We start from the raw sequence: 21,083 nt of genomic DNA on the forward strand, positions 1-21,083 counted from the left end.
TTTTTGATGTTATATGTAAGACGTTGTCCGTAATGTTCTAGATTTTAATCAACATCCCCTTTAATCGTCATCAAGAACTTTTACATGACACGAGTGCAACCTTGACTCCAGTTCAAAGAAACAAACAAATAACCTAGTAATTACATGGGAACAAAACATAAGGTTCGACAACCAAGAACGTCAGATATATGGAATCATCAAGCAGACTGCTGTCACAATTACTTTGCTGTTCCGAACAAGTCCAGCAGTCAACCTCCACATTAAAGACTAAAGAAAGCTTCAGATGTCCTTCGGAATCAAGCGGGAGTCGTAGATCCAGGAGTCCAAAAAGATCAAATTACCCCTTGGGCTTTCTCTGGCGTAAGCCATTTGTTTCTTCTCTGCTATTTTGCAGACCTGCGTAGCCTAAATGCTGAAAAATGGTTGGCGATTCGGGTTTCTGATAACTTATCGCTGCTTGCCATCTTACTATCCATTCTTTGTTTACCAGAGGATATAGATGATTGCTGCAGGATCGTAAACAATGAAGGACCTGAACTTGTATCCACCTCAGTCTTCGATGTACAAGTTGATTTCACCTTTGAGCCGTTGAACTTTGCTGATGAAGGCTTCCTATGTTGTTTTTCCATCTCATCCTGCAGGGTGCAGCCAACATACCATCAGATTTCTTCAACCATAAAACCAATTTCGTGTGTTAAGAAGTATTCATTCATTCATTCATATATGCCTAAAATATATATAATGATTTTCCTTGGAAAAGTACTACTATGTGCAGTCATTTCACTATCTACTATATTATTTCTCATTGCTAGATAAGTCACCCTTCTCATATAGTTTGATCATATCCAGATGGTTTGAAAATTTCCACTCTATCCAGCATGGATGCTGATCATGGTTTGAATTTTTCCATTCTGTTTTGACTCATTGCTATACCAACTTTCGGGCCATTCCAAATTTGAATTCCATTTCATTTTCATCATAAATACAAGATGTAAGAGAACTTCAAAGAAAAAAATAAATAAATAAAATCAAAATAACAAAGTTTCATGAGTTTTCATCTAAAAGCAACGTTGGATGCGCTTCCATACGATTGGGTGCACTTTCCCGTGAGGAAAATGTACAATTAGAAAATCTCTACACCAGACAGTTGATTGCTAACACATCCCAACAGGACCCTAATCTATAGGTGCAATTCAGGTCGGTTGGGCTGTGATGAACTTCAACCATAACCCAATTCAATCTAACCCAATTTCTATATTAACAGGCAGTATATGCTTCATATTGCCAAGTCTGAGCCAAGTTAAAGTAGCTAAAGACTGAATGCGGGTTGGGCTTTGATTTTGAGGTCATCCTGACCAACCCTATTTGGTCTGCAAAGCCTAGTGGGTAAGTAAACTCAGAGCACCAAATCCAACCTGACCCAGCAGTTGAACAAGTTGAGTTGGCTTAGTTGAACACAACCATAAGACCAACAACATATTCAATGACACACTAAAAGGCATGGAACACAGGATTGAGAATTAGGATATGCTACAGCACTGATATCAAATCAATTAAGATATTGGAAAATTCATGTATATTGCAGGATACCAATATTGAAAGCTTGCATACAAATCTACTATTCAAAGCAATATTCCATGGTGATCAACATATCCAAAGTGTAACTTGTGAGCAAAATTTATGCAGAAATAGGTGTAGATGACACTAAATGAAATTTGTCGAGCAAGATACCTAAAACGAATGAAAGGAAAAAAAAAAAACAAAAGGAGCATATAAAGCATGTTGCAAAGAACATTTCTGATTGAATTAACTAGAATACTTCTATGTTTTAGCTATTTCTAACTATTCAAATATCCTCATAGGAATGGAGCTCAAATCATATCAATATTTATATCTTGGATTACAAAGAATTCATAATCAGATTTGGGATGGAATACATGTTATTGAAGCCATAAGTACCAAGATCTCCAATTTTGAGGTTTTTGTTGTGCCAAGTTGTATAGACATCATTTCCAATGTGTTTGACTTAGTCGGTCGGCGTGGGGCATGCTAGCTAGCACATTACCAATGAGACATGCCAACAAGAAGAAAATTCCTATGAGAAAACTCCATCTTTAAAAAAAAATAACTTTTTATCTCTCTGCAGAAATAATAGTTTTGAATCGATGGATGTAGTTAGAAATATTTTTTTAGAAACACAAGAATAAATAATGTTAATAAAAATTAAAAGAGAGAGAGAGAGAGAGAGTATGTAGTTAAAGCTTATGCTTCTTTGAAGTTTGAAGAATGTCAATATATCACTATTGCAAAATAAAACAAAAAATCAAAAAAGTTTGAGCCATGAACGTCTAGAGTTACCACATTTTGATGGTTCTCAGAGGCTGTCAGACAACTCCTGCTATTACTATCATCTCGACCAAAAATGAATGCACGTGCAGTTGTTGATCCTTGTTTGTGTGAATATGGCATCGAAGAACCTTTTGCTCGACCAAGAAAAGATGCCTGCATGGTGACTTTAATTATTTGAAAGGATGCCTTGTTTAGACTGGTACGAATCCAATTATTAAACATTATAAGCATGGCATAAGAAGCTACCATATTTGTAAAACAAAAACATGCAAATCAAAGGAAAATCAATTTGCATCTAATTTACCAAAAGTTAGTTATCAACAAACCTAACATGCACAACTCAAAGTCTCAAACACTAGCAGAATAATAATCACATATATTTTACCTTTGAAGAGCTATAGTTGCTTCCCCTTATTAGCAGTCTATCAAAGTCAGCTGCAAGCATGTAAAGAGGATACAAAGAGCACATGAAAATGTTGATGTCATAAAATTCTGTATGTAAAAGAAAAAGGAAAAGCACAAATGAAAATTGTTTGTTTACATGTAATTGTTTTCTCTCTCTTTTTGGGCTCAGAAGCATTGTTCACCTTCTTAATAAGACCAAAAAATTCCCGGGAATCCCCATCATCTGCCAGAGAAATAAATGTGGATTCTTCCTGCACATTTGGAAGTTCATTATCAATAATTGTACCAAACATTAAAATAATAGAAATCTCATATATATTAAGCAATTTTTAAATGCCAGAATTCAAATTATATGGCAACAAACACTCAAAACAAAATTAGGTTTTGAATAAGTCAGAGTCAAGAATGGCTCTTGGTTACTCCATTTTTCAATTTCATTTGCTACTCTAATTTGCTCTTAGTGCCACTTCAAATAACCAAGTTGAACGAACATGCATGCCTTTGAGAATGATTTCGGTTAGAAATAATTACATAGTGCAACTGGATTTTATGCTATGGTAGAAATATGTCCAAAAAATTAAGAGAGAGGCAAAAGAAGTCATAATGCTATAGCATAACTATTTAGAAAAGAAAAGGAGAAAGACAATAAAGGGAAAATATCAAAAAAAAAAAAAAAGGGAACAAAAAGGAAGAATTCTTGACTTATACTTCATCTGACAGTCCTTCATGCAAACTTGACTTACATATAAACATGCTTAAACCCTTTTTTCTTCAATTTGTTTGGGATTCAAAAATCACTCTGCATGCAACCAAAAATAAATCACAAAATAGCTGATAAAAATTATGAAATATTTACAAAAGAAAATAATAACAAATAAAGCAAGAAGTTGATATGACTTAAATGTAGATCTAGCATTGGCTTAACCTATGACTAAACCAAAAAGATATGCACAAAGAAGTATGGGCAACTCAACCAAAGAAGTATGGGCAACTCAACCATCTACATTTCCATATTTTTGGATGATAATTTTCACCAGAATAACTTCCCCCCTTCTTATTAGGCCACCCAAATTAATAAGTTTGTCTTATAACTTCAGGCCATCTATCCTGGCATCACTCATCATCATCATCATCAAGAACAACATGAATGACAAAACACAATATATATCCAGATTCAAACCATTTGGCATATAGGCAAAATTATTATTCCCCTTAACTTGCATTCAAAGTCGTATCCACTGCTGAACTGAGAGAAATCATGCTCTTAAATGATCAACAAGCAACTATAATCTATAATCCAGAGCCAAAAGGGAAAAGATCCAGAGTCATAACGTTTGAGGTAGGTAAGTCGAATCATTCTTCTTGTTTAGCTTATATATAAAGTGATATGTCTTGCTGAAGCAAAAGAATCATATTCTAATATGATGCTTTACAAGACAAACTTTTTTGGTTCATCATTTTTTGAATGTTTATATAGTGACTTCTTATGCACTATTGGGTAGGTTTTTTATATATCTCAACTACATTAAATCAACATTCCAGTAACTCAATATTGGTTTCAGTTTTGACCCGAAAAAATGATCCAAATGTTGATAGTTTGACCCTTTTCTCTGCTATTCTAGATATTTCATACAAAAGGATAGAAGTAAATGAAATAAGAAGTTAACTTTAAAAAAAGCAAAATACAGAAAAGACAAGCTCTCTGCTTCCTATATGGTCTCAAATATGGGCACTAAAGTGTGATATACATCAGTTTAGGCATGTTCCTGTAGGTATATTAAGTCAAAAAAAGTTCCTCTATTCTTCTAAAAATTAACATTAGTTTCAAAGTTGAGCCACAATTGAATATTTTACAAAAATATAATGAAAGGAAGGGAAAATAAGAATAGATTGAATAGCATACAGTATACATGGGTCCTAAATTTTAGTTACTGTCATATGATCGCTCTAGGATAACCAAATAGTCAAAGATAATTCCTCCACAAACTTTTTTCCTTCAACTCCTCTGTCCCTTACTGCTACACTTCCTCTTTCTCCGTTCCCTCCAACTCCTCCTCTGGACCTCCATTACCACCACCTCTTCTCAAGATGGACGTGGAGGTTGGCAGGATCTAGAGGGAAGCAACGGAAAGGGCGGTAGTGGTAGTGAAGGAGCTGATGATGAAGTAGGTGGCGGTTGGCAGGATCTAAAGGAAAGCAACGGAAAGGGTGGCAGTGGTAGTGAAGGAGGTGATGATCAAGGAGGGAGAGATGGTGATGGAGAAAGCGGACATGTTACTGGTGATAGGGAGGGGTGGTGTTGGAAGAATAAAAGGACAAAACAGTTGAATGAAGGTTATGGAAGTTGGAAAGATTTGGAGCGGAAGTAAGAGGTACAATAGGAAATAGGGGAGGAATATAGTTTGACATGGCAATCAAAGACAATCAACTATTGTAGGACAAAACTTTAAACTCTATATCCTAGTTCACAATTTCTTTGTATAGATATTGGACCATTCCAGTCTGTTCCAATTTGCACACTGAATTTTGAAAAAAAAATCCTGAAAATATAGTGAAAGAATTAAAAAGACATAGGACATGTATCATCCTGTACAGGACGATACAAGCCCTAACAAAGCATATCACTTAGTTCACACTGGTCTGTATACCTGTAAACTATCGATCCAATAATTACCGCTCATATTGTTCTGTACTAAACAGTATTGCAAACCTTATTTTCTACTATAATTTATTCTCAATAGATGCTTCCATTAGCCATGTTGGCAATCTTAATGGGTGAGAGACAAACGATAACAAAAAAGGGTAAGATTCTAGGACCAAACTGAAAATTTTCTACATTGACCAATTTGAAGCTATTTTAAAACTAAGTATAAAGATCATTTAGAGGAAGAAAGCTTTCATAATATATTCATGACATGCACAAATAAAATTTGAATGGGAGATAGCATCTTAAAGGCTCCTGAAAAGATAATCCTTTAAATTCCACAAATCCTAATTAGTAAACCCTTGCCAAATCAAGTTTTCAATTTTCAGACCAAAACTTGTGCCAGTTCCTAACCCAACTAGTACATGTTTGGTACATACCAACACACCAATGCAAGGTATGTCGGCAAACCAATCTACATGGACCAAAGAGAAAAAAAAGAAAGAGAGAAGGAAGAGGAGAAGAGGAAGAGGAAGTGGAAGGGAAAGAAAAAGAGGAGGATGCAAATGTGAAGGAAGAGGAGACCACTATGTGTACAATAGGAAGATGTGACAGCCACAATGACACAAGGAGGCAATGACAGTGATGCAATGAGGTGGATGCGGTAGCAAAAGTAGAGGACAACAAAGCAGCAAGAGAAGCAACACAATTTCCCTGCCTGATTAAACCTATAAATGCAAAGAGTTACTTGTACTTATAGGGTTATAAATTAGATCTTATTAAGAGTTACCTTGTACTTATATATTTGAATGCAAGAAAAGAAGAATCTCAATTGAATGGATTGCTTAACATGATAGATATATTACGAACATGCAGGGCTAATAAATGCTCAAAGAGAAACAATGACAATGTACTAAACATATTGAGTAACTTTTAAAACTTTCTGCAAAATTTATGTGTTCTTGAGGGGTACCTGTCAGAACTGCTATCAGATACCAAACATAAAGACAAAGGAGACTATAGAAACTTACATTCTGCCTCAGTAAGCGCTGACGAGTTAAGGCTCGCTCAATCTCTTCATCATCTGACGATACATAAGCATCCTGATCATCGGTGTACATTTGTGCAACCATCTGTTTTGCCAATTTTGCATTTTTACGGGTGGCATTAGTTCGAGGTAGGTCATATGATTCTTCCTCTTCAGATTTCTCACTAAATTCTTCATTCTCCTCTTCTTCATGAAAAAAATTTGGCTCTTTCTGTTTCTGACCACATCTCAATCTTTGCAGGAAATTGTCTGTTGCAGCAGTATCCTGTTGCTCAACCCACTTCTGATGAAGCAGATTGCGACTTTCATGATCTATTGGTGCTTCCTTAAAGTCGGTTGCAATCAGATCATTAACCACGTCATCATCATCACTTTCATCATCTTCTTCATTTTCTTGAAATCTCATCAGATCATGGTCACTATCATCTTCTTCTTCAGCCTCATCATCAACAAAAGCTTTAATAGGTCCATGTTCTGGACATGAGTCCATATTAACAACCTTGTGTGGCTGAAGATCAATATTCTCATCGTCATCATCTTCTGATGATGATGAACTGGAAGGATGACCACTATCGAGCAAATTATATTGGCTATTAGCACATGAAGCTTGCTAAAAGTTTTACTGTGGTTCATTAAAATTTCAGAAGCTCCTTACTTAATACATCAGAATATCAGCAAAATCATTATCATAATGGCATGAGTATATATATCATACAAAAAATTTAAAGAACAAGGACCATGAAAGAAGTAAGATGGTTGCACATGCCTTTATAGTATATACATATATATAATGCCACAGGCATGTGTGATTGAAAAAAAACACATGAGAGAATAGGAATGCCATTTCCTGAATCGCATGATGCCTATTAAGTTGCATCCTTGCTTAAAGCTTTTCTAAATTTGAAGATATTAGAATATTAGGTAATAATACAACACAAACTTCAGAGTTTGTTGCCTCAAAAATAATTTTGTTTAAAATGATAAAGCTGCTGTTAGATCTTTTTCTCCTAATGCATTCATAGAAACAGGTAAACAGGGGTGATTGGTCATTTAACTATAAATTGACCTCTTTTTGCACATCACAACACTTGTATTCTGTTCAAAGAAAATATATTAAAGCAAAACAAAGCTGCAAAAGTATATTTCAGGATGGCCAGGAGAGTATTTCCCTAATCCCATATATGAATATCATCACAGTGTTGCAGAGGTAAGTGGAACACATGGCTTATTATTTATGTGCAACATTCAATCTTATAGCAATATCCTCATCAGATATATGCTGCATACTGATATCGCATGCATACTTCCTGAACATGTATAAAATACTTCATCTAAACAGTTGCTTTTATTTGAGGAATCATTATGAAAATGAATTTTTCAGAACATCTAAGGCAAATTCAAGGGCATTCATGAACAGCATTTATTCAAAGAATGACGATTTTTAACAATAAGAGAATATCTTTGGATTTTACCTTTACATTTAAGGCATTAAGCATCAGAAGTTCATTAAATAGAAATAAATCATTACCTCATAGTTTTCTTTCTTAATTTATGTAAATTTTACCTTCTAAAGCATTTTTTGGAAAAAAAAAAAATATATATAACTTTGCTACAGAAATAGGATGCTTTGTGCTAACCACCTACTATTTATATGATTTGCAACTTTAAATAACTACCAGTAGCAACTTCTATATTTAGCCTAAAAACAGTTGTTTGTCAGATTGTACAATATTTAACAAGATACATCACATCAGCAACTGCATACAAAGTCATAACCAGATACCGGGACTATGTTAGTGATTCAGTATAGATTTAAGACTGCTTGTTCCACATGATATAAAATGCCAAAAAGGGAGTTGGAATGCACAGGATGCAAGTCTGCACATTATACATCTTAATTACAACCATCTTCCTGTTTAATCTTCATGGACTGAATAAAGATAATAAGGCTACATAAAGATATAATTGGGTTCTCTGCCCCTTGAAATTACTTTGGTCACTTAAATTTTTAATGTGTCACATTTTTTGTTAGAACAAATTCATCACTATGTTTAAAATAACCATCGTCAAGATGTTAATATAAAAATATCATTCAGATTAAATTTAATATTAATTCTTATTGATTGATGAAAATCTATTTCTTTACCCAAACTTATTGACCAATATAAACCTATAAAAAGACCTTAATAATGACCTAACTACTGATCAACAGTAAAATATACAAGAAATATTTGTGATGGAAATAAATTAAATATATAAACAAATAACTTGCACAATAAATGAATTTGATGATGCACATGATCAAATTGCAAATTGAGATGAATTTAATCTTGTTCAGAAGAATATTAATTTTCAATTTGGAATGATAGTGTTTTGGGTGTCAAACTTTAACAAGTTACCGTGAGAAACTGTAAAATTATCCTCATAACAAAATATTTGGCATGTATCTTTCTTTCATTTCAAAAAGGACAGACTAACAATCCCTGTTCGTTTAAACTTTTAATTAGAATTATAAAGACAAATTTTCATGAACCTAATTGTAACAATGAATCGATGTAGTTCTGTAGATATTTAAGTGTCATGCAGTCAAAGCAAATCCAAGAAAACCATAATGTATCCCAGTGCTACAATAGTATGCAAGCAACAACAGCTTCATCTTTTAATTTTTCAGAAAGAAATATAAGCTTCATTGACAGAAAGAGAGGCTTGTGCATGCCTTTATAAACCATGCAACTGAAGAACATGCCACAAGGTACTTATCATGACCCTGACTTCAGTGGCACAAGTGCGAAAAGGAAATTTAATACTTGTTTCATAAAGATAGACATGCAAATAGGTGAAATAAACTTCTAAATTACAAGAATTACTTTGCATAAGAGACAAATTGACATGTATCACAATAATTTCCATGCATTACATCAGACAAAAAGAAACAAATGTGCCATGCATCCAGGTTGTTTCATGCATGGCACTGGATAATTTATTTACGGCAACCTTTTCAGATCATTTTTTTGTTTGAATCTTTATAAGAGGACTAGAAAATTTCATAACACTTACACATCCGTGGAAACAAGTTTAGGGGTGGAAGTTGGCAGTGACGAGAAGGTATCTTTTAATGTATCATTCGTATTGTAAGCCAATTGGTTATGTTCTCCACTTTGGTCAGAATCATTAGAAATAACCTGTGAAAAATGTACCCAAAAATGAGAATTGATTTAGGATAAGATATTACAACAGTATTAATTGATTGTCAAAAATCAGACCTCCGTGTCAGTGTTCAAAGTCTGATTTGCATCTTCAGAATTGGGATTAGTAGCCTGCATTTTATTAGAAAGAGTTAATCTTACTTTTCTTTTCATCAAAATAATTGAAAATTACATTTAGTACACGTGTTTGCTTACTGATGTATTAATCTTCTTTCACATTCTTTCAACTCTTTTAACATTGGAAACAGTAATAGCTATTTCTCTTTTGCTAGTGTAGTGATGCTGGGGATTTGAGCTTAATGTGCCTTCAGAATGTCAACTGCCACAGAACTTATATATAGAGAGAACAAGATATTGGGTAATAGACACATGTCTGCATCTTCATTGAATGATTTTGAATCATCCCTTTCAATTTATGCTATAGTTTCTTGCTTTGAGTTAGGAGAGTATTTTGGCAAGCCCATCACTAATCTCCTCCTGGCATGCTTCAATAATGTTATCTGACTTCCTAGAGCCAACCAGTTTGAAACTTCAAGCACTGGATCCTTAATTTACTTAAAATATTCAGTTTTGTTACTGCCAACTGAACTCTCACAGGTATATAACTGTCATGAATTCTCAATTCACACTCAACTTCACCAAAACAAACCCATGCCTCTAGATACTTTTACTCCATGTTTATGCTATCACCCACAGATCACTAAAAAATTTCCTTGTTACCAACTTACAAGGAAAGCCAGTATACACAATTGAAATCACCTTCTAAGTCTTCTTGCGGACTGTTTCCTATAAACAGACTCATTTGCATATTTAATATTCAAAGCTGTCCTACAAAATTTGGAATGAGCTTCTAGTTATAGCATTACAGGAAAACACCGATATACCTCGACCTAAATGGTACAGGTACACAAATAACAATTATGGACTTAACGGGCCTAGCAAAAACCCTAGTCATGGACCTTTCAAGAAAGTAAGCTACCCTTGAATTCCCTTTGTCAAATAAACTACAGAGCAACAAACATCTACTAGATTCAGCAAAATAATGCTCATAGGAAAGGCAACTGATTATTTCAAAAGAAAATATTGTTCAAAATTTTAAGCATTAACTAATTAAAATGCTGAACATCATATAGATGTTGACATGTGTGATATACTTGGACTCACTGGATATACCGATATATATAACCAGGTGCAACCATGAAGGAAAACATTAATACACCATATTGACAGCAATTTTTGTTAGAACAATGAGAGTAAAAAGGGTTTTGTTCAAGGCGATGAATAAATGAAAGTAACTGATAACCTGATTATGAAGATCATTTTCACAATCAGTCGGGATGCTTCCTATTTCACCCACGTCTAAAGATCTGTCATGTGGAAAATCATTCTGAAACATGATAAATTCATTAGTTTTCAATAAAATTTGAACTCAATTTTTGTATTCCTGAAATAGTATTGAACTTGTTAAGAGTACTATGGAATAACCTCTTTTAAATGTTCATCATCGCCTCTCCCATTCTCAGGCCTAGCAAGATCAAAGTCATGGCAAATATCAACCTTATTACTTGTGGAATCATTTGTAGATTCCGGATGATTGAAATAACCATACCTGCGACAACAGCAAATTGAACTACAATAAAGATTTTGTTTCAACAAAATATGGCATTAACTTGCTAACGTTTCCCCTTTAAAGCAAATATATAGATCGATACTCACTTTTCCAACAACTCTCGCTTCCTGCATCTGATCTTCTCTAAAAGAGGCGGTATGGGTATCCAAACAATTGCGGAAGCCGTAAAAGAAACATTACTAGTTTCTGGCATTAAATTTTGATTGTAAAAGCGGATAGGAATATGTTAAAGCTTTCATCAAAGTAGGCAAAAATGGAACAAACTTAAATACAGAAGGAATAAGTAATGTGATGCACACCACGCAACAACCGCTGCGACTCAGCATGAATTCGAACCAGTTCGGCCTCTCTTTCCTGTCCACCAGGATGAATTAAAAGATCAAAGATCAGCGACATACAATACCTTCGAAGCATAAATTACCAAACGAAGCCTACCTTTTCAAGCCTTCGCTTCTCCCGAGCAGATTCTTTGGGCTTCTCACCTGACTTGTTTTTCTTATACTTGCGAGTAGTCTCGACTTCTTCCTCCGAGTTCAGCCTTTTCTTCGCGGACTTCACGTCCTCGTACCCACCCTTCGCCCCCAGCACTCCAGCGCTTCCACTTTCCTCTCCCCAATCAAAACCCTGTTTCTCTCTTTCAGTCTCCATATAATTCGGTTCACACCGAGCCAGATCCGGAAACAAGGGATCAAGAACCGGTTCCGGACCCGTCTCCGTCTCCATTACATGCGATCCGGGCACTGATTCCTCGGAAGCTGGCGTCGCCGCCATCGCCGGAGACTCCACGGGATGGACCCGCGAAGGAGAGAGAACGGGATCGGCGGTGGGGATATCGCGAGGGCCAGATTGGCCTGCCTTCTTGAGGCGCCACAGCTTGGGCTTGGAAACCGGAGAGACGGACTGGCTGCGGGGCAGGAGGAGATCGTCGTCGTCGAAGCTTCCTTCCATCCCAAGCCTCGAAGTTGGAACTGGCGAGCAGGGAAGGAGGAGGAGGACTCGAAGGAGGCGGTGAAGGGAAAAAGGGGGAACGACGGATCGAGCGAAAGGAAACGGATTTGGTAATTTAGCGGGTCGATTGGAAATCTGCGGGTTTTGCCGCCAAAAGACGCCCAAGCGTTGTGATTTCGTATTGCCCCACCAAATTTTCGCTTAATATACTTATCTCATTATATTTAATCTCTATTAAGTAATATTTGAATAATAATACATGAAATTTTCAATTGATTTTGGATAATTTACCCCCAAAAAAAACTCATATTATTTATTTATTTATTATCCGATGATACCTCCTAATTCATTTTTACTTGGAGTGTCTCTTTTTTCCTATTCAATAGAAATGCCCTCTTCTTTTATGTCAAATAATACTAAAAATCAAGGAGGAATAGATAAAACGATATATAAAACATCATATTGGAAATTGGGTAATATTTCAATGCCATTAGTAAAATAAGGTTTTCCTTCTTTTTATTTGTCGGCAAGATTTGCGTTCTTATTATTGAATGGAACACTGTTCCTTCATTGGCTACAGCTTATTATAATCGATGAATATTTTTTTGGATTCTTGAAACCAATGTCCTTCCATCATATGGAATTGTTATATGGAAAGACTTATTTGTCGACATAGAAATCATTATATGAAATTACTTCTTTTTGAATACCAAATAGCTGTGGTTAGGATGGGAGGAAGGATACAAAAGAATACTTTTTGAGATTCTCTCTCTCTCTCTCTCTCTCTCTCTCTCTCTTAGGAGTACACATAACTTGATCTCATGTTTGACACTTTATATAGGAGAGAGGATGTGGGATAACACTTTGATCTATAGATTATTTATGTAAAGTTTTATAAGCACATTTATGCTTGATTTTATTTTTTTGACTCAATGGTACTTGTAATTTGATCTCACATATTTTAAAAAGTTAATTATTTTTTAAAATATAAGTAATATATATATATACATATTCTTATTTTATATAAGTAACAAATATCAGTATATATATAATTTATTATTTTCTTATTTACATTTTATTATTGATCTCTTGATATTCTCATTTAGCATCAATATATCAAAGTCCAAAAAAAACGAAGTTGATTAAAGATCTAACAATGATATTATCGGTTGTCTTTATATATTTTATTCTGAATTTTTTGGATAGAATAATTAATTTTCTTGTTTATCAAGAAAAACATTGAATTGATTATCAGACAAATATGAAAACTAGACAATGAAAATAAAAATGAAATTGAGACAAAGTATATTTTCTACATGAGGGATAAAAATAGGCACAAACACTTATAAAGATATAGAATGTTGGTGGGTAATCAAGTATTTTTAATCACCAGACTAATATCCTTAGATGACAAAGAATTCAAGCATGAGAGTATTTAGACAAAAATACTTTACCAAGGAAATAAACGCTCAAAGTTAGGGTTGGCCATTTTATACATACCACATATATTTTGCATCCTGAATTTTCCTCTAATATATTTAGAGAGGATGAGAATAAAATATTAAAATTCTTCAGGAATATGTGAGAAGGTGTAAAGGAGACTTGTGCACTAGTGTATGTAATTTTATCTTACAAAAAATTTAACCTTCGTAGGTACGATATATATATAATATCCAGTATTCTTTTATTTGTGTCTTGTTCTTGATCTCTCGATTTTCTATTGACATAAAAAAGGTATTATTTGCAGCATATGCAGATGTCACAAACAAACGAAGAGAATGATCCAAGTTTGATGAGCTAACTGATTAATAACTCCGTTTTAATCTCAAATCACTAATCAAAATATTTAAGTTGAAATTGTTATAATACACTTAGACTCATATAAGTTAATCATAGTCATTGTCTACTTTCGATGTGGGACTAATTAAAGTATTACAGAACCAATCACATAATACTGTCCCAACTAGTCCAAGACAACAGAGCTATTACGCCGATCGACCCCTGAAAGATGAGATGAAATTATAACGCAAAAAATTAACATGTATGAAACCTCAAACCATTTACAGATGATAAGTTCATGTTTTGTATCTGACAAATCATCAATCCAATGGCTGTAGAGTCACTAGTATCCATGCAGAGATTTCAAACCTAGGAAGTCATAAATCCAAATGCGACGGAACAAGCTAAAAGATGGAAGAAGACATAAATAATGTTCTTAAATATAGATATGTCTCTCATCGAGAGCTTTTTATCGGAACATGGGGATGCTGTTGTCCATGGATGATTTCTGAGGACCATATGAATCTAAGCAAACTATGCAACAGTAACTTATGGATTCATCGGAAGAATTCTTATCGAAATCTTAAGTTCAATCGTTCACACTTTATCTTATCGTCTACAAATATGCGAGTCACACGCATATTGCAGTGGCATTAGCGAATAAAATAGTCCCCGAGATGCTTGCTGTCTCTATGTATCATTAGTTTAAGCTCGGTGCAAGTCGTATCATGGAGGACGAGGAGCACCTGTCATTGCTTACACTTGGCTCAAAGGCTGGCCTCCCGTGAGAGAGGATGCTTATGGCAGCGTGCCGACTCGATGCGGTTGTTAGTGGTGCCGGTCACATGGATGAGGACGTCCGATGCTTCCCCCGATGTGGTCCTTCCGGATTAGCTCATCTCTCGGGATAGTTTATTCGGTGGCGAGATCGATTGGCTCCTTCTCTCTGCTGTGAGATCCATTTGTGAGTTAGAACTATTAACCTCTCTGTGGTAGTTTAAGGAAGCCTCTCTTCTCTTGTCCTTGCTGAAGTTAAGGAGGACGCTCTCGAGGATCTCGCTTCTTGCCACTAGTTCTCGACTGCATGCATCTCGATAACACCTGATTTCTAGTTCAAGCAACGGCATCACACATGCACTGAGGCAAGCCGCAGCATTCGTGCTTTCGTTCCCGTCGCTGGCTATTGGATAGTGGGTCATCGTCAGCAACTGCGAGTGAGTTCATCGTGATGGAGACTCTCGGCGCACACGACAAGCCCGACACCACGCCCTCCCCCGCTTTTCGAAGCTTGCGGAGAGCCGCTTCACCACCCTCGATCTCTTCCCCCTGGTCAAACGGATCCATAGATAAAAAGGACAGATGCCTTCATCCAGCTCGCAGACCTGCTTCGCCACCCTCGATGGGATCGATAGGTAAAGTACAGATGAGGGGAACAGCTCGGCGCACTGCATCCGTTTTCCTGCTACATGCATGCACGCACATGCTGCTCTTTCGACCCTTGGCTGTCTCTGATTCATTCTCTCCAATAAATAATTGTTACTCGTGAATGGCCATATCTAAAACTAATAATTTCATTGCAAAGGTGGTTTACGTCCACCCTATATATATATATATGTACATATATATATATACATATATATACATATATATATATACATATATATACATATATATATATATATTTATTTATTTATGATTGTAATGAAAAAAAGTTGAAATTTTTTTTTATTATAATTTTAATGCATTAATAGAATGCAGAAAAAAAACATATTAAAGTGATCAACTTCGAGGTTTATTTAGTGCTCGTAAAATAATATTGATATATCTAAAAAGTATGTTTAAGATTGACAATTTCAATATTATTCTCTGATCATTTGTAAAGAGTAAGTGATGGTGTTATATACATAACCAATATTATCATGATCGATTCAAAGATGATAAATTGAATATGTTATGAGGTATAGTTGTAGGCATGAATTTGAGAGCAACAGTAATGATATAGGAGTATTTTAAAAAATAAAAGGAGTTGATAATGATATGAAATGAGTGAGTAGTTGAAGATACATCATCCACTATATCGAAAAGTAGAGAAGGATAGACCCGAAATAACTTACAAGAAAGAAAATTTTGCTAGAGCATAAAACTATATAATAAAGGAAATGATTAGGTTAAATTTTTATTAATAATATGTATGAATCTATATAAACAAAGAGAGATCACAAAAATATAATAATTACATAATTATCTCAATTAATAATAAATATAAAATTTATTTAAATTATTTTATAATATAAGAGATCACGTTAAGATCATGATCCTCACTATTTGATAGAATCATGATTATATGTTATCATAATTTGTATGATTTAGAATAATAATAACAATATATTATCAAAATATTAAAAGGATCATGATTTATTTTTTTAATACATATGCCACAAAATCCATTATTTTATATTCAAACTTCATGAAGATAGGCTCAATACATTCTTCTATTAAAAAATGGATAAGGAGATTACCGTCTTGGGCGCTCTTTCAACTACAATATCCAGTAGACATTCTTTTGTCAGCCTAATAGAGATCTTGATGTGCCATTATTTTATTTTATTGAACATGTGTGACTGTCTTGGCAAAGAAATGATGCCACAAACTTTCAGGCAAATAGTTAAAACGATTGAAACCAAGAGACAAACTAAGAAAGAGGTCGTATTTGTTTAAGGATAGCATATTTGAGGCATGCAGTATGAACTATTAATGATTAGGCCAATCATGATTAGGTTCTTTTTCTTGGTCTTTGGTACGTACAATACCTGTTTAAACCCTCTTGCCTTGTCTCTCTGCGTACACTTGTGTCGTAAAACTGTGTGTGTGCATGAGAGAGAGAAAGAGAGCTGTTTGCAAACGTAGATATTTCAATCTCAGGAAGAGAAGAAGAGTGCGAGTAATACTAACTTCACTCAGGCAATATGGCAACACATCGATTTGTTCCACTCCATTCTTCACTGTCCTCTCCGTTCACATATGACAAAATGGTTGACAGTTGTTGGTCAACATCAACCCCTGTATATATTTCATCCGTCCCCTCGTATCATCCTTGAGCCACTCAGTCCATGCACGCGAATCCCTAGGCCACGCCCCTAAAGCGTTTTCCTACGAAGAAACAGCGTACCTCCAATCGCTCTCGTCTCCATCCTATAAATGGCCGTCATCATCTGTACCTGAGGGAGCTCTCCGAGTCAAGACGCCGCGGAACAAGGACTCCTTCACTTGTCCATGCGGGGGACGAGGGAACTCTCGGTATTGGAATCGACTCTGACGACGGGAAGATGGAGCGCACGGGCGTCTCGGCGGGCGTGAACGCCACTGACGCCGTGGGTCAGCGGCCGTCCAATGCAGTTGGCTCCGCACTGTCACCCTCATCTACTGCTGCCTCGACAAGGTTGGTAATGGTCGTGCGGTCTCGTTCCCCGAGGGCGGGGTTAAGGTGTGTGGAGTGCGTGGGTTCGCCTATCTCGACCGAGCCACCGAGCACGGACGATGCGGGGCCCACTGCGTGATTAGACAAGGAGGCGGTCTTTCGAGTGTTCGGTGGCGCGGCGGAGACAGGGGAACGATGTGGACCGGGCTTCTACCCCGTCCTCTGTGGCCGTGATAGGGACGTCACGTCGGCCGTGGGCGCGACGGGGCCCGCTCGCTGGTCAGACGCCGAAGACTGCGAGTTCCATCTCGGATGGACGGGCATGAAGCGGCGCGGCCAGCGGGCCCCGCGGCGGATGGGCCCCGTCGAGATTCGTGCCGCCCCCTCCCTCTCCCCTCCCCCGCTCTCGCGGCGACAGCCTCTGACCTCGCTAGAAATTTTCAACATGGAGACGGAGAGAGATCCACATGCATCCCCCTGAGTTGTCTCACCTCCAAATACCGCCATATCTCTTTACCCATACGACGTACCTCCCTCGTGATAGGAGTCATTCCTGACCCCACACGGTGGGTTGCATGCAGCTCGCAGGTAGGGGAATGCGTAAAGTATTGCGGCTCCTACACCGTCGTGATGTATGTGATCGATTCCGTAACGTGGGAATCACGCTGTCTTCCCAAAGTCCAAATCGAGGTGGTAATCACTCGTCTCGGATCCGGTGGACCACAACGAGCGAGGACTACACAACCCAACCAATGAGTGTTATCATCACCTTCATCGGTGGGTCGTGATTGGTGAGGATTGATCGAATGCGATGGGTATGGTCCACTGGATGAGTGAGTACTGTAATTTAATGGATAACTCTAAAGCACAGCTTTTGTAAAGCATGGCCGATTAGTTGTGGAATGAACGACCATTGACTAAGAGAAATCAGAGAGAAGCGGAGTTGGAAGGAGAAGAGAAGCATACATGGGAAAAAAAGACTGGGAAAACGAGAGAGAAAAGGAAGGAGGCGAAGAGTGAGGAGTAGAACGGATGAAGAGATGACGAATCGGGAGAAGGGTAGGAGGAGAGAATGAGAAGTGGGATCGAAGGCGAGTCTGAGAACGCGGGGGTGGGGGGGGGGGGGTGCCGGGGTCGGGAGAGGAAGACAAAAGGAGAGTACAAAAATAATATAACGGGAAGGGGGTCATTCACCGTTTCCGTGGAGACCAAACTCGAGCATCATATCTCTCTCTCTCTCTCTCCCTTTGACTTGCCCTAACCCTAAACCACCGCTCCCTTAAAACAATTCCCACACCCACTTCCCTCCTTCCTCCTCCCTGAAAACCCCCTACCCCCCTCCCTCATCATCACACCACCAGGTTACCAAACAAGTACTCCCCAAGAGAATTGATCCGTCATGGGGCTCTTTTGCACTTCCATTTCAGCAGCTTTTGGTTCCTAGAGAGAGAGAGAGAGAGAGAGAGAGAGAGAGAGAGAGAGAGAGAGAGATTAGAAAAGCAAAGAAAGGAGAGACAGATCGCTGCCTTCCTTTTCCCTTTAACTCATATTTTTCTTTCTCTCTTCATCAAATTGTCACCCTTCTCGATCTTTGGTTCATAAATATCTCCTCTTAGCTTCGTCTGCACTGTTCCATTTCCTGAGGCTGCACGCTAGTTTTGTGTTCTGTTTACGCAGAAGAGAAGAAGAAGAAGGAAGGAATAGGATTTAAGGAATTCATGGACCGAATTACAGCCTCCACACATGGCCATCTCCCTCCTCTTTTCCACAGCCCGGACTTCCACTCCCTCCACCACTACCAACACCTTCAGCAACAGCAGCACCCGATGCCGCCTAAGATCGAAGAAGAGCACAACGGCAGCACCGGTATTCATGGCAGCAGGAAGCGCGACCACGACGACAGTAACGATGATGGGAACAACAATTCCAACGGCGGCGAGTCCAAGGAGCTGGTGCCGACGACGTCCGCTGGAGGAGGGGACGGGGAGATCATGCGCCGGCCGCGCGGCCGCCCCGCCGGGTCCAAGAACAAGCCGAAGCCACCAATCATCATCACCAGGGAAAGCGCCAACGTGCTGAGGTCCCACGTGATGGAGATCGCTGGTGGGTGCGATATCGTCGAGAGTATCGCCACCTTCGCCTGCCGCAGGCACCGCGGCGTCTGTATCCTTAGCGGGAGTGGCACCGTCGTCAACGTCACCCTGCGCCAGCCGGCCTCCCCAAGTGCAGTCGTCACTCTCCACGGACGGTTCGAGATCCTCTCCCTCTCCGGATCCTTCCTTCCGCCGCCCGCCCCACCCGCGGCCACCGGCCTGACAATCTACTTGGCCGGCGGGCAGGGCCAGATCGTGGGTGGGAGCGTCGTAGGGGCACTAATAGCATCAAGCCCGGTGATTATAATGGCAGCATCCTTCGGAAACGCAGCCTACGAGAGGCTGCCACTGGACGAGGAGGAGCCTCTACAAGCTCAGCAAGGCGGTCTTGGGTCGCCCGGACTGGTAGGGCAGTCGCCCCCACCGCAGCAGCAGTTACTTGACCCCAACAATCCACTTCTCCATGGCCTGCCGCCGAACCTGCTAAACAATGTACAATTGCCAGCCGAGGCTTACGGCTGGGCCACCGGCGGAGGAGGACGCACGCCCTACTGATCCCAGCGATAACGCACTAGTTAGTTTTGCTTCTTCCCCACCATCCGAGGGAAAGCCTGCAGGATCAGCTAATCCTGAGGCCGTCTTTAGTATCACCATGGAGGATCCAGTCTTTCTTCATGCTTTCTTCTTTCTCAAGTTCAACTCCTGTTGTTTGCTTTCTTTGTTTTTGTTACTTTAGTTTCGCATAAGATGACTCGTCTCTCTTCTGATTCGTAGCAGCGTTGTACAAAACTATGATTTCTTGGAGTCTCGACTTCGGTGGTAGAAAGAGCTTACGGGTATAAGCCATGGACGATGACGAGAATGGAGTACATGCTTTTGCATATTTGCCGATGACTGCTAATTGGATTCCACCATTGCCTCCTTATTCCGCTCAAGGAGGAAAGAGAGGAGGAAATCTGAAGTCTGATTGTGCTTGCACTCTTTCTCCCATTTGAAGTCTTGTATTGTACACCAATATCAGCTTCTGCTTAGAGCTGCTAATATAACAGTGCTTTCTTTTGGAGAGAGATTACTATCTTCGAGTCTGCAGAACTATCAGTAATCTTACAACTTTCTTCGTTGCCTTGTGCTGTCGTTTGAAGTTAGAAGAGTAGTAGGTGGACTGTCCGACACGTGCATTGTTCTGAAATAGCTCTTGCCGAGGCAAATAGCTTCACGAAGAGGCGACAAACATGGACAAAGCGCAGGCGTTAAACTCCTTGAGCTGCTCATAGCTCAGCAGCACCTGCAGGGAGAAGGAGGAGGAGGAGGAGAGAGAAACTTATTGTTAATCTAATAGTTCCACTGCCATTCTCCCCAACACGAAGCCTCGATCAATGTGAATTTGGTGAACGGAAGGAAGGAAGCCATGTGTTGATGTCTGTGATAAACTGTATGTTGCCAATGGTGGGGATGAGTTCAATCGTTTTTTCAACCCTTTTGATTTTTCTCATACAACAAATAAATACATGCATGTCGAGATTCACTATGAGGTTTGTCTTTTCTCTTTGTGACGTTTTAGTG

General features: G+C 38.3%; 2 protein-coding genes across 4 annotated transcripts; one reads left to right on the forward strand and one right to left on the reverse strand.

The window, feature by feature from the left end:
• Positions 1–144: 144 nt before the first annotated feature.
• Positions 145–12,333, reverse strand: LOC135653878 (uncharacterized). Of its 2 annotated transcripts, none has more exons than XM_065175503.1 (12): positions 11,718–12,333; positions 11,582–11,636; positions 11,369–11,468; positions 11,138–11,261; positions 10,956–11,039; positions 9,710–9,763; positions 9,504–9,628; positions 6,430–7,015; positions 2,891–3,005; positions 2,735–2,784; positions 2,362–2,502; positions 145–635 (listed from the first exon to the last, which is right to left on the reverse strand). In XM_065175503.1, exons 1-12 carry the CDS (start codon positions 12,228–12,230, stop codon positions 384–386), a joined length of 2,199 nt encoding a protein of 732 aa, XP_065031575.1. In that variant the 5' UTR covers positions 12,231–12,333; the 3' UTR covers positions 145–383. The 2 variants fall into 2 exon arrangements, with proteins under 2 accessions (XP_065031575.1, XP_065031574.1); XM_065175502.1 differs by having other exon boundaries at positions 2,359–2,502.
• A 6,092-nt stretch (positions 12,334–18,425) lies between these two features.
• On the forward strand, positions 18,426–20,587 carry LOC103970699 (AT-hook motif nuclear-localized protein 22). 2 transcript variants are annotated; one of them, XM_009384588.3, is made up of 2 exons: positions 18,426–20,094; positions 20,295–20,587. In XM_009384588.3, the coding sequence occupies exon 1, from the start codon at positions 19,146–19,148 to the stop codon at positions 20,073–20,075; it is 930 nt and encodes a 309-aa protein (XP_009382863.1). In that variant the 5' UTR covers positions 18,426–19,145; the 3' UTR covers positions 20,076–20,094; positions 20,295–20,587. The 2 variants fall into 2 exon arrangements, with proteins under 2 accessions (XP_009382863.1, XP_009382873.1); XM_009384598.3 differs by having other exon boundaries at positions 20,298–20,587.
• The last annotated feature ends 496 nt before the right edge of the window (positions 20,588–21,083 follow it).

Source organism: Musa acuminata, unplaced genomic scaffold (genome assembly GCF_036884655.1).
Source record: "Musa acuminata AAA Group cultivar baxijiao unplaced genomic scaffold, Cavendish_Baxijiao_AAA HiC_scaffold_42, whole genome shotgun sequence".
NCBI classification, from domain to species: Eukaryota; Viridiplantae; Streptophyta; class Magnoliopsida; order Zingiberales; family Musaceae; genus Musa; species Musa acuminata.